We start from the raw sequence: 14,614 nt of genomic DNA, 5'->3' as shown, positions 1-14,614 counted from the left end.
TTGGACACTAAGGGCAATTTAGCATAGCCAATCCACCTAACCTGCACCTCTTTGGACTGTGGGAGGAAACCCATGCAGGGAGAACGTGCAGACTCCACACAGACAGTGACCCAGTGGGGAATCGCACCTGGGACCCTGGCACTGTGAAGCCACAGTGCTATCCACTTGTGCTGCCCATAAAATCTTGGTGTTTAGAAAAATGAGAGGGGTTCTTATAGAAACATATAAAATCCTGAGGGGACTGGACAGACTAGATGCCGGAAGAATGTTCCTGACGTTGGGGGCGTCCAGAACTAGGGCTCACAGCTGAAGAATAAGGAGTAAGCCATTCAGGACTGAGCTGAGGAAGAACATCTCTCAGAGTTGTGAACTTGTGGAATTCTCAACCACAAAACTGTTGGGGCATGTTCGCTGGATATGTTCAAGAGGGAGTTAGATGTGGCCCTTGCGGCTAAAGGGGTACTGAGAGAAAGCGGGAGTGGGATACTGAATTTGGATGATCAGCCATGGTCATATTGAATGGTGGTGCAAGCTCGGAGGGCCGAATGGCCTGCTCCTGCACCCATTTCCGATGTTTCTAAGAACATGAAACCTGTGCCCTCAGGTTCTCAATCCTTTCACCAATAAAAGGCCCTTCATGACTAGCTTTCTCAGATCTTTTCTCCAAGATGAACAACCCCAACTTCTCCAATCTACGTTACCCAAGTAAGTTAATGTCCTATCATTGCTATTTCAACTTGTGGTTTGTCAATAATGCATTATACAGCATTCATTTTCCCCTGTTCTGTCAATAATGCATTATACAGTATTCATTTCCTATGTTCACTTGGCCAAAGTAGGCTTACATTAACATTGACATGAAGTTACTGTGAAAATCCCCTAGTTGCGCCAGTGAGACACCTGTTCGGGTACACTGAGGGAGAATTCAGAATGTCCAATTCACCTAACGAGCACGTCTTTTGGGACTTGTGGGAGGAAACCCAAGCAAACATGGGGGCAACGTGCAGACTCCGCACAGACAGTGACCCAAGCTGGGATTTGAACCCAGGTCACGGGCACCGTTGAAGCGACAGCTAATTACTACCGTTTGTTCACTCACCTGCAGAGACTGCCTCCTGCATTGATGGTTCCATTGTTGTAGCAACCTTGAGCCCTGCCAGGAACATGTCCAATCAATACTCTTTCTGGGTGCTCTTAACCCAATCAAAGATTTATTAAAACTTGGACTGTGAAAATTTAAGGTTTATTTTCCTCTTAGAAAATGTGGCTTTGGAGGTTTCCAGTTTCAAGGAGGCTAGCAGTGGTGAACCACAATAGTAACAGCTGCACACGAGCAATGAAGTTGGTCAATGGATTAGAAGCCAGGTGCACAAAGAAACATCTGTGCCAGCTTTACCATTGGCATGACTGGATCAAAGTCACAAGTCCAATCACCATTTTCTCGAGAGCATTTGAAGATGAAGAATGAATACCAGCCTTGCCACTACATCTGATATTTTTTTTAAACTTGAATTTTGTGAGCTGCACCAACTCAGGATTGCATTTGCAATGAGGACAACTCTTGAGAATTCCTTATCAGAAGTTCTCCCTCGGAATGTCTATGGGACAGGAGTGAGGATATTTGTTGGGTGTTGGCGTTTAAGAGCGACATAGTAAAGTTCATCCCTGATGAGAATTGTGGATGATTTTTTTTGCTAAGGTTTGACCAGTTTTAGAATCCTGATTGTATCTTTAGGAATGGAGTAACATTTTTTAACAAAGTCAATGCGGAGAGTGGACAAGGTAAGCCCTTCATCCATCACATTACTTGCTCCAAAAACCAATTCAAATTGAATCCCAATTCATGGTCTCCACAAGAGAGAGACATACAAGATCCAAGCTGATGCGCACCTCTTGGCCGAGAAGCGATCTTCAGAATCCTGATACTTCCCATTGCTCTATATGCATTCTCCAAGATGTGGTTTTTTAAATGACCACACTTTTGGACAGCATGGTAGCACAGTGGTTAGCACTTGCTTCACAGCACCAGGGGCCCAGGATCGATTCCTGGCTTGCGTCACTGTCTGCAGGTTCTCTGTGTGAGTTTCCTCTGGGTGCTCCAGTTTCCTCCCACAAGTCCCAAAAAACGTGCTGTTAGGTGAATTGGACATTCTGAATTCTCAGTGTACCTGAACAGGTGCTGGAATGTGGTGACTCAGGACTTTTCACAGTAGCTTCATTGCAGTGCCAATATAAGCCTACTTGTGACAATAAAGATTATTGCACTATTGTGTCTCAGAATCAGGTCTATTATGTTCTTAATCTGCATCCGCATTGCACTTTTAATTTAACATACTTGTCTGGGCTATTGTATTGTAGCTTCCAGAACTTTCTACTGGACAGTGGTTTTGAATTCCAACAATATAAGTAATGGTTTGAAAAAGTACTGAGGATTTGAAACGAAAGTAGTCACCAGAAGGTCACCAAAATGAGTTAGTAGGGCAATGGAAAGGATTGATAATAGAGTTATGCTTGTTTAAATTTTTTTTTTAGTTCAATGTGGAGTGCTAAAGACTAGATAGACCCTTATAAATATTGAGGATTGCATTGATGCAATGTCCTGTAGCCGATGACAGGTTAAACTCATTCTTTATTTAATGCGGACAAATTCTATTTTGGCAGTGCTATGGAATCACTGCTTTTCATTAGAGGGGAGTTATTTGTCTACTTTTTTATTTTGGCTGGCAATTACATTATTTTCATTGTGTTTCAAAATGAATTCACATGCAATCCTGTGTTCCTCAGTTGCGAGCCTTGTATTTGTGAAGCTGAATCATAAGCCCAGTCTTTTTCTTCATTCAAAACCCGATAGTCAGATGGTTTTGTGGTGGAACCCATTTGGTTCTGGGAACGTGTTAACCCGGGCGAAACTGAAATAAACACAATGCTGCAAATACTCAGCTGGTCTGGCAGCAGTGGTACAGAGGGGAGTGAAGGGGCCGGATTCCCAATTCACAGTGCGGCTGGAAATGGAGCAGACAGTCAGCCACCAGTCTCAGATTTTATGGTATTGTGGGCAGCAACTGGAATGTGTTTAAAGAACAATTTAAACTGTTTCTTACTGCAGTAAATTTAGAAGATCAATCAGATTTGTGTATGGCAGCAATGCTCCTAACAGCGGCAGGGCCCAAAGCAATTGCTGTGTTTAATACATTTAAATTTGCAAACGATGAAGATAGTAAAAATTTTAATGGAGTAATTTGAAGATTTGATGCCCATTGCCGCCCTTTTTCCAAGAAGGCAGGAAACCTCCTAAAAAAGGCGGGAAGGTTCCTGCAGCTCCCCGCACCCCAACAAATAGGTTAAAGGTCAGGACAAAGTATTTCTGTGTAAAAGTTATGGTCAAAGGCACAAATTAAGGGAGTGTCCACCGTTTGGCAAGTTTTGTTCCAGATACAAAGGAAAAAATCTCTTTGCTCAGAATTGTCACTCTAAGTTCAATCCCAGATCAATCAGCACAATGGAAGAGACAGTCTCCAGTGATGAAACATCAGTTTTGTTGGAGTAATAACAGAGCAGAATCATTTTTTGGAGACATCAAAAAATTCTCCAGCACTTAAAAAAATGCAAACTGATACTCCACTTAAAATAAATGAGGTTGGTGAGGACAAATGGCTACCACTTGAAGTGAATGGTACAGTGGTCCAATTGAAGTTTGATACTGGTGCAAAAGCCAATTTAATCAGCATGACTGATTTAAAATCCAAAAATTCAGCTGATTAGAAGAAATCACAAAATATCTCTGAGAGATTATAATGGTTCAAGCATTATGTTATGGTGTTTGTGACCGGAGTGTGCTGGTGAAGAACACAGTTTATTCCGTCCTATTCTGTATTGGATCTGAGGGCTTGGATTCATTATTTGGTGATCAGTGCTGTGTAGAATTAGGTCTCATGCAGTTGGTATATAGCATCCAAAACGGATTGCATCAACATTCTCAACGATTCCGAGAACGTTTTCAGCAACCTCGGCGATGTGTTCACAGGTTTTGGTACACTACAATTCACCTACAAGATACAACTGAAAGAGGATGCAAAATCTATGATACAGGCACCAGGAAGAGTACCTGCACCTCCTCGGGATCGCCTCAAAAAGGAGCTAGACAGAATGTCAAAATGAAACGTAATCAGAAAGATAGAAGAATCTACTGACTGGGTAAACTCCATGGTTTGTGTAAAGAAAAAGTATGCCGATATTCGCATATGCATGGATCCTAAAGTTCTTAATGAGAATATCAAACGAGAACAGGGGCAGTTAGGAAGGGGAAGTTTGGAAAGGGGTATTATATAGTCGGTTAAATTTTCCAGTAGTGTAATTATAAAACTACATAATAAAGTACCTCGGTGAAGGAAGGTGCAGTGGAGAACAGTAAGCGTGCTTTGCAGGAGTTCGCCAGCCACTGTGATCCAAGCATGTTTCACCTGAGTTCTACTCATTGTGTTTGGCAGTTGTCTCTGTGAGTAAGCTTCCTCTGGGTCGGAACACCTCCAGGATACATTCAACTCTGAATACTTCCATTATTACAACTTTTGATGGAACACAACTGTGCAGCATGTACACTACCCCCAAACACAGACCTTGCAGTCGCTGCCCTGTCTTCACACTTTTGCCTTATTAAAGATGGAAATACGCAGGCCGGGTGCAAGCAGCAACATGCCCATTATTTTCATTCTTTAATGCTCAACACAAACACAAAAGTTTCACCCAAGTGAACGACAAAGTGTGCTTAATGACATGGTGGCCTGGCCAATCCTAAGGGGTGCTTCCCCCTACGGTTGGAATGAAGTGGAAGCAGCCTGCTTATTGACCCTCTATCCAGCCCACAGCTCACTCCCACCACCCAAAATAGTATAAATCTGGCAAGGGCCACTGTGCCCAGGGCCACAAGAAACTTCAGAGAGTCGTGAACACAGCCCAGTCCATCACCCGAACCTGCCTTCCATCCATTGTCTCCATCTACACCTCCTGCTACCTGGGGAAAGTGGGCAGCATAATCAAAGACCCTTCCCACCCCACTTACTCACTCTTCCAGCTTCTTCCATCGGGCAGGAGATACAAAAGTCTGAGAACATGCACGAACAGATTGAAAATCAGCTTCTTTCCTGCTGTTACCAGACTCCTAAACGACCCTCTTGTGGACTGACCTGATTAACACTACACCCCTGTATGCTTCACCCGATGCAGGTGTTTATGTAGTTGCATTGTGTACCTTATGTTGCCCTATTATGCATTTTCTCTTATTTTTATGTACTTAATGATCTGTTGAGCTGCTCGCAGAAAAATACTTTTGACTGTACCTTGGTACACGTGACAATAAACAAAATCCAAATCTGAATCTTATTTCCAGTTCACTCTGCAGCTTTGACAGAGTCATCCAGACTCAAAATGTTAGCTCCCTTCTCTCTCCACAGATGCTGCCAGATCTGCTGCGATTTTCTGTTTTTGTTACTGTTGCTGCTGGTGGTGCTTGTCTTTGGTGTGGTGGTGCTTGTCTTTGGTATGGTGGTGCAGGCAGAGGCACCTCCGCAGGTTGTTGCAACACTGTCAATGCAGAGGCAATCTCCCTCACAGGGCCTCACTGTATAAATGGTTTCCCCAGTCAGAGAGGTCAAGGAGGCTGAGAATAGTCCCATCTGTGATGTGGCCCTTTTATCAACAATGCCTGCCTCTAGCCCTTTCATGATTAACTTGATTGTTTGTGGGAATCACCAGCTGGGACACTATTGTCATCCACTCCAAGCACCATTAGCACCACTGACTGGTAAATGTTAAAGAAAATGGCATGCATTCTGCCAATCAATGTGCAACTTCTGCATCCACTGAATAATGCCATATCTGATTCTCTACGAGGTTGATCTCGCAATGGAGGAGGTCAAACATTCAAAACATAACAGATCGGTTAGCCTGACTTTGGTCGTTGGTAAGATTTGAGTGTCTGTTATTAAACGTGAGATCGCGAAGTACTTGGAAGTGCATGGTAAAATAGGACTGAGTCAGCACGGCTTTGTCAAAGGGAGGTCGTGTCTGACAAATCTGTTAGACTTATTTGAGGAGGTAACAAGGAAGTTAGACAAAGGAGAACTAGTGGACGTGATTAATTTAGGTTTCCAGAAGGTCTTTGCCAAGGTGCTGCATAGGAGACTGTTAAATAAGTTAAAAGCCCATGGTGTTAAGGGTAAGATCCTGGCATGGATAGAGGATTGACTGACTGGCAGAAGGCAGAGAGTGGGGATAAAGGGGTCTTTTTCAGGATGGCAGCCGGTGACTAGTGGCGTGCCTCAGGGGTCTGCTGGGACCACAATTATTCACAATATACATTAATGATCTGGAAGAAGGAACTGAAGGCACGGTTGCTAGGTTTGCAGGTGACACAAAGATCTGTAGAGGGACAGGTAGTATTGAGGAAGCAAGGGGGCTGCAGAAGGACTTGGACAAGCTAGGAGAGTGGGTAATGAAGTGGCAAATTAAATACAATGTGGAAAAGTGTGAGGTTATGCACTTTGGAAGGAGAAATTTAGGCATAGACTATTTTCTAAATGGGGAAATGCTTAGCAAATCAGAAGCACAAAGGGACTTGGGAGTACTTGTTCACGATTCTGTTAAGGTTAATGTGCAGGTTCAGTTGGCAGTTAAGAAGGCAAATGCAATGTTAGCATTCATGTCAAAGAGGGCTAGAATACAAGACCAGGGATGTACTTCTGAGGCTGTATAAGACTCTGGGCAGACCCCATTTGGAATATTGTGAGCAGTTTTAGGCCTCGTATCTAAGGAAGGATGTGCTGGCCTTGGAAAAGGTCCAGAGGAGGTTCACAAGAATGATCCCTGGAATGAAGACCTTGTCATATGAGGATGTTTGAGGACTCTGGGTCTGTACTCATTGGAGTTTAGAAGGATGAGGGGGGGATCTTATTGAAACTTACAGGATATTGCGAGGCCTGGATAGAGTGGACATGGAGAGGATGTTTCCACTTGTAGGAAAACTAGAACCAGAGGACACCATCTCAGACTAAAGGGATGATCCTTTAAAATAGAGATGAGGAGGAATTTCTTCAGCCAGAGGGTGATGAATCTGTGGAACTCTTTGCCGCAGAAGGCTGTGGAGCCGAGGCCAAATCACTGAGTGTCTTTAAGACAGAGATAGATCGGTTCTTGATTAAGAAGGGGATCAGGGGTTATGGGGAGAAGGCAGGAGAATGGGAATGAGAAAAATAGCAGCCATGATTGAATGGTGGAGCAGACTCGATGGGCTGAGTGGCCCAATTCTGCTCCTATGTCTTACAGTCTTACAGATCAGATGTGATGAATGGACTCCTCCATATTTAGCCCATGATGCTGTACTGTCTCAGGGAACTCTGGGTGTGGGCACACAACTCCCATCGTGTCATTCCTGAGGCTGAGCATAGCTTTCTTTAACTTCCATTCTCTCTGAGGGAGCCACCCCCAGCTGCCTCTGCCTTCATTATCTCCTCCTGTTTACTGATTCACCCAGTGGCACCACTTGTTCTAAGCGGGATTGAGGTGAGTGTGAGGTGAGTACACTATAGAGGGTGCACTTGAATATGTGACAGCGCAGGACCTGCTGCTTCATCCTCCAACCCTAATGACATTGCAACTGCTTCCCATCCACAACTGACCCTGTGGTGCACTCTGAGAGTAGATGCTTCTGCAGAGCTGAATCAGAATATTCTAGTCGCTGTATTGGCTTGGCATCAAATGTGTACTCCATCCCCATCCCAAAGATTTTGAGATGATTTCATCCTGTTTTTGGTGGAACCCTATCTCTCCATCGCCCACTCCTTAATGTGATGCCATCCTAAACATTTTGAGGACCGTTTCCTCCATAAAATTAATAGCAGGCTGGGTCACTCCACCATCTCAGCAAGTCCTCTGCCATTCTGTTCTTTGTTCTACTTCAGAGACAGAGAGATAGTGTAGGCAGAGATTGTTCAGACAATGCTGCCCTCCCTCACTACCAGTGGAAACATCAAACTGTTAATGTTCAGTCTTGCTTCCGCCACAGCAGTGCAAGGGTTATGAGCTTTGATAGTGGCTCATTAATCCTCCTGGACACACATTTCTTCTGTGCTCAGACCTAGAGGCCTTTCAGCTGGGTGTTTAGGCTGACAGGCCTAAGAGGGTCATTTGAACACTTGTGGCAGAGAATCCGCATCCTCCTGAAGACACTGTGGCTTCTCACAGCACGCACAACCTGCAGGCCTGCTGACTTCAGCAGTTAATTGGCTTTTCTCTGCTGCACTCAGGAAGCAGAAAATGTCTCTCCGCTTCCACCCCGGCAGAAGCAGCTGTGAAATGTTGGGCTTCTCTTGCACAGCTGCTAATTTGGCGCTGTCCCACTGCTCTACTCCCTCTTTCCAGTTGAGTATCAAACAGCCATGAGCAACTCAAACTTCCCCATCATGCCTGTTACCTTTAATTGGATGGCCATCTTGGCCATCAATAGCCTGATGTGCATCTAATTGGTTTGGGCCCTGGAGCTAGAAGTGCTTCTGATGCTAGGGTCCCAACCCCAGAATGGAAATCCTGCTCAACAATTCAAATTGAACCCAGGTATATTGTGCAGTGTTCACTAGAGTGCAAAAAAGGTTCAGATTTATACAGTTTTCTGTTTCCAAACTTTGTTGCTTTAAAGAAGGGGAGATTTACAGTATTCAACACCAAACAGTAACTTGTATTTACAAAGCCTTTCACAAGGTCCCACATGGGAAACTTATAAAGAAGGCAAATGCACCTGGGATACAGGGTAATTTGATAAGGTGGATTCACAGCTGGCTGAGTTGTAGGGGACAGAGGGTGATGACAGGCGGCTGCTTTAGTGACTGGAAGCCAGTGTTCAGTGTGTACCACAGGGATCTGTGCTGGGTACCATATTGTTTGTCATGTATATAAATGACATAGATGACTATGTTTTGGGGTAGTATCAGTCAGTTTGTGGATGACACAAAGATTGGCCGGGTGGGTAACAGTGAGATTGAGTGTCTTGGATCACAGGAAGATACAGGCGGGATGGTCAAATGGGCAGAAAAGTGACAGGTGGAATTTAATCCTGAAAAGTGTGAGGTGATACACTTTGGAAGGAGTAATGTGACAAGGAAATATTCAATGAATGGCCTGACACTGGGAAGTTCCGAGGAACGACCTTGGTGTGTTTGTCCATTGATCTCTGAAGGTAGAAGGACAGGTTAATAGGGTGGTGAAAAAGGCGAAGTGAGTGACAAAGGAACTGTGCAGCGCAAGCTTGTGTCTCCAAACCAACCTGTTGGACTTTAACCTGGTGTTTTAAGACTTCTTACCCTGCCCACCCTAGTCCAACGTCGGCATCTCCACATCATGGCTTTATCAATTGAGGCATAGATTACAAAAGCAGGGAGGTCATGTTGGAGTTGTATCGAACTTTGGTGAGGCCACAGCTGGATATCTATCTGTGTGTATTTTGCATTTTCTCCTTGTGTCTGCATGGGTTTCCTCCGGGTGCTCCGGTTTCCTCACACAGTCCAAAGATGTGCAGGTTAGCTGGATTGACCATGATAAATTGCTCCTGTGTGTCAAAAAGATTAGGTGGGGTTACAGGGATAGGGTGGAGCTGTGGGCTTAAATAGGGTGCTCTTTCCAAAGGCCAGTGCTGACTCGATGGGCTGAATGACCTCCTTCTGCATTGTAAATTATATGGTTCTGGAAAATTACATCTAATTAGGATATAATATTGACCACAGCAAGATATTGAATGACTGTGCAATTAAACCTACAGCACGCACCCTTCAAGATTTTTTTTAACCATTCACAGGATGCAAGCACCAGAGGCAAGTCCAGGATTTATTACTAATCCCTAATTCCCCCTTGGATTGGTGGTGGTGAGCCGCCTGCTTAAAGCACTGCAATCCAGGTTGAAGGGATGTTCCAGGATTTGGACCCAGCCCTGAAGAGATGGTGAAATATTCCTCAGTCAGGACTGTTTTTGTTCTTCTTCAATGGCCCACAGCAACTTGCGAAAGCCGGGAAGGCTGTAATCAAACCTGTTGCCAAAGTGGATTCTGCCGTCTCAATCAATGGTCAATCAATCCTCTGATTGTTGCCATACCAACCACGGTTTAATATTCTGCCATTCTTTTAACACTGAAGAATAATTCAAAGAAAATAAAATGCTGACAGGTTTAAAAAAAAAATGAAGTGAGGTACAATTCACATATTGTCGCTCATCCTAATCAGAACAGTGGCAGGAATTGAAAGGTCAAAGAGTAGAAGGAAAGACAAAGACACAGATCGGCTAATCGGGTCTGAAGAGGGCGATGGCTCTTGCAGTTTTGTGATATGGAATATGGAGCGTAAGGTTTCATTTTCAACTCCCGACTGTGTCGACCAGCTGAAGCCTTCGTGTTTCTTTGCAGAAAGAAAGGAAATATCAGACAGTGACCTGTTGCTGCAGCAGTATCTCCAGTTTTGCTCTGATTGGCTGGAGAGTTAGGGTTGCCAACCCTCCAGGACTGCCCTGGAGACTCAGGGAATTGGTGGGCAATGTCCAGGACGCCGTTGGTGAAGCAACGTCCCAGAGAGAAACATTCGCCTTTTCATTTGCTTCTGACCACTCCTGTTTATTCATTGCAAACGGATTTGGGGGCGTGGAGATAAGCGGACCGTTTGAATTGTCCCATTGGATGATTTTTAAGAGTCTGTTTGTTCAACAATTGGCCAGAAGGTGGGCCATCATGAAGATGGACATGGTGGGTGACCAATGGCGCAAGTGTGAGGATGGGCAAGTTGGAAGGAAATCATGTGATGAGATCTCCAGAAATTCATCCAACCAGAGTTGGCAGAGTTGTGTGTCGGTAGAATAAACCGAGGGGGAGCATTGAATAAACTCGGTTTGTTCTCACTGGAACGACGGAGGGGTGACCTGATAGAGGTCTACAGAATTGTGAGGGGCATAGACAGAGTGGATAGTCAGAGGCTTTTTCCCAGGGTAGAGGGGCCAATTACTAGGGGGCATAGGTTTAAGGTGCGAGGGGCAAGGTTTAGAGGAGATGCATGAGGCAAGTTTTTTTACACAGAGGGTAGTGGATGCCTGTAACTCGCTGCCGGGGGAAGCAGGGACGATAGTGACGTTTAAGGGACATCTTGACAAATACATGAATAGGATGGGAGTAGAAGAATATGGACCCAGGAAGTGTAGAAGATTCTAGTTTAAACGGGCAGCATGGTCGGCACAGGTTTGGAGGGCCGAAGGGCCTGTTCCTGTGCTGTATTATTCTTTGATCTTTGTTCTAGATGCCGAGTGTCAGATCATACATCTTTCCTGCTGGGATATATATGATATCTGGGAGTGGAAGTTGACGGGAGGGGCGGGGGTGGGGGGGGGGGGGGGGGGGGGGGGGGGGGGGGCAGTGAAGCAATTCTTGATTCATTTAAACTAGAAATAAATAAAATATGAAGAAGGTCTCAAAGTTGCCGAGGACATGACGGTGGCCTCTGTCAAACTCCTCGAACCCTCACCTGGCAGCGAGTGTTTGGGGAAGGACAGGGTTGAGAGTTCTTGAATGGCAACGATAACATTAATTCATAGGTAAGGTGGTTGGCACGGTGTGTCCCAGGAGAGAAGGGAACAAATTTGAAGTACGGGTTTTTTTTTTACAAAATATGCGACATAGATATGTAATATTCTCAAGTGTGATTAAGGTCGACAACAATATTCGTACATATCAGTAAGATGGGAGCAATGAATTATCGATCTGTTACTTGACACAAATCCCAGAGCGTCCTGCTGCAGTAATTGGCCAACACTCTTGCTCACAGAGTGTGGTGTTCTTTGTAGCAACTTCCACGGCAAACTAGCAGGGTTCTGCAGTGATGCAAGATCAGATGCCTAAATGTTTAACAGATGTCCCCTCTTCCTCTGGGATAGTTGAGCTGAAAGTAGCAATGGCTCCCGGTTGTTTCTCTTTAAGTTATGTGCAGAGCTCCTCGATTGACTTCTTGTGGTCTCCCCATTACTCACAGCCTGCTGGGAACCACCAGTTTGCAGTCTGTAAAATAAAAGGAGAAATGACAAGGGTGATATGTCTAATCTGCCAACTGCTCGCTAACACATTGGGATGGTTGGAAACTTTGAGAGTGCCATTAAATATATTAATCGAAGCAGCATCATCAACAATATATTCTCAGAATTCTTGATCAAATTATAGTTCAGGGATGGACCACACTGCTTTCTCCTAGGTTGAACCTGTTTTTCTTGCACTACTTTTGCAATCTAATACAATTAATATTCCAGATTTTATATTTTCAGTGCGCTAACTGTGCGCATCTCATTACTACCACCTCTCAGATTCCTCTTTTCCATGTTTAATTTTTCCGCGCTCTCGCATGGTAGCACAGTGTTTAGCACAGCTGATTCACAGCGTCAGGGTCCCGGGTTCGATTCCCGGCTTGGGTCACTGTTTGTGCAGAGTCTGCACGTCCTTCCCGTGTCTGCGTGGGTTTCCTCCGGTTGCTCCGGTTTCCTCCCACAAGTCCCGAAAGACGTGCTGTTAGGTCAATTGGACATTCTGAATTCTCCCTCCGTGTACCCGAACAGGCGCCGGAATGTGGCGATTAGGAGATTTTCACAGTAACTTCATTGCAGTGTTAATGTAAGCCTACTTGTGACACTAATAACGATTATTATTAAAACCCATAGCCCTGATGGTGGAGATCAGCCTTGTGACGCTGCTGTACACTGTCCCCAGCACTTGACTATCTCCCTGGTGCTCCAATGGAATGCTCAAGATGCAGACTGGCCTTGGAAATGTACAACTGAGTCACAACCTTGCCTCACTTGTTCTCCGCTGTGTTGACAATGGATTTGACATTCTATTAACTTTGCAGATTTGTGCTCCATGTTGGATGGAATTTCAAATGTCAAATTTATTAATTGCCGAGACCTCTTTCAGTTTCATCTTCAGTAATTTCAATACCATCCTGGAATCTAGCAGGCCTCCACTGTTTCTTCTCTTGTCCTGTGCTTCACATTTGGCTACATTGAGCTTCATTGGCCATTATCTGGACCATCTACACGAGGCTTTCGCACAGTACAGTGACAGACTATTCTTTATTATTTAAGGACAACCAGCTTCTCCCAACAGCAGCCTCACCATTCCAGCAGTGGGTTAATGTTGCTGCAGTTCATGGAGACTGTTTGAATAGACTTCTTGCTGTCACATAGACTGTTTGCTCTAAACTCTGCATCACTCCATCACTATCTCGGTGGTGTCAGTATTCATGCTGCAGTTTTATTTCTAAAGGTCTATAGGGACAGGAATGTTAGGGAGGGGACGAGGGATTGGCAGGGGGATGGGTATATGGGTGGTGCAAAGGGACAGCTCCCAGGACACAACCTTAAATTGCTAGTTCCTTACAGAAAACGCACAAGTTACTCAATGAGGATGATTATAAAACAATCGTCAGAGCAAACAGCAAAATGAAGAAGAGAAATCAAATCGAATACCTTCTATTCTAATGTTCCCTCTGTGGCTACTCTGTGATTGCTTTCCTGCTAACAGAGAAGGGAAATATATTAATATTAATGATTTGAATGTTCCTATGACAGTGTCATCTCAGTTCTTCAAATTCTTCAGTATTTCAACAGTAACAACTTACATTTATACAACATTTCTCATTGGACAATACGGGACATTGAACCACATTTGGTGATATTATGGCGATGGTCCATAATTTTGTCAGGTGTAGGTTTTAAGAAGCACCTTAAATGGGGAGAGGGATTTGGTGAGGCGAGAAGTTTAGAGAGAGGATTCTAGAGCTAAATGCCGAGGGAGCTGAACACCCGTCTGTGGGGTGAATAAAGGTGGGATACCCAAGAGGCTAAACCGTTCTCAGAGGGTTGCAGGAGCTTACAGAGATAAAGAGGGATGAGGCCACGGAGAAATTTGAAAACAAGCGTAAAAATGTAATATGTGAGAATCTCCATGACAGGAGCCAGTGAGAACCAAAATGTTAGGTGAGTGGGAATTGCTGTGAATTAGGCTGGATTTGAGTTGTAGCTGAGTTGAGCTATGAGGAGGGTAGAATATAATGGGCTTGTCAGGAGGGGAGCAAGGTTTGAGCAGCAGATGGTGCGAGGTCGCGACAGAAAGGGGAGATGTTACGGAGATGGAGATAGGCAGTCTTGGCGATAGAGACTATCTGAAGCTCGTGGCTGAGTAAGGTGTTGAGCTTGCAACAATCTGCTTTTAGCAGAGACAGTGAGTGACCAGTGATCACAGAGCTGTGAAAGACTGAATTTGGATTCATAGTGTGCTGAATGACGTATCCGATTAACAATTCAAATTTAAAAGTCGTGATGAATGTAAGGAAACATTCTGACATTTTCTTCAACTAAAATTTTGCAGATGTTATTTCAACTCTTTCCCCCAATCAATTTTGATTTGAATGTTTGATGTTAACCATTTCTTAGTTAGAAATGTCAATTAGTGCCTTCCTCTAAACACATGTTTTATGCTCCATCGCTTGGCTGATAAGACAAATGGTGCAGATATTTCGAAAGGTCTGGAACGTGCCTTGACCATCGATA

The 14,614-nt window shown here is 44.4% G+C and overlaps 1 protein-coding gene across 4 annotated transcripts in view; it reads right to left on the bottom strand.

Moving 5' to 3' along the window:
- Positions 1 to 11,704: 11,704 nt before the first annotated feature.
- raly (RALY heterogeneous nuclear ribonucleoprotein) overlaps positions 11,705 to 14,614 on the bottom strand; it is a 153,183-nt gene continuing 150,273 nt past the window's right edge. For 2 of the 4 annotated variants that reach the window (XM_038803735.1, XM_038803732.1), the window contains exons 8-9: positions 13,532 to 13,579; positions 11,705 to 12,074 (exon numbers count right to left, since the gene is read on the bottom strand). In XM_038803735.1, coding sequence (XP_038659663.1) covers positions 13,535 to 13,579 — 45 coding nt within the window. In that variant the 3' untranslated portion in view covers positions 11,705 to 12,074; positions 13,532 to 13,534. The remainder of the gene's footprint in view (positions 12,075 to 13,531; positions 13,580 to 14,614) is intronic. The other 2 variants (XM_038803733.1, XM_038803734.1) reach the window with 2 other exon arrangements.

The sequence above is a fragment of the Scyliorhinus canicula genome, chromosome 7 (genome assembly GCF_902713615.1).
Source record: "Scyliorhinus canicula chromosome 7, sScyCan1.1, whole genome shotgun sequence".
Classification (NCBI taxonomy): Eukaryota; Metazoa; Chordata; class Chondrichthyes; order Carcharhiniformes; family Scyliorhinidae; genus Scyliorhinus; species Scyliorhinus canicula.
This window is presented reverse-complemented; position numbering and strand designations above follow the sequence as displayed.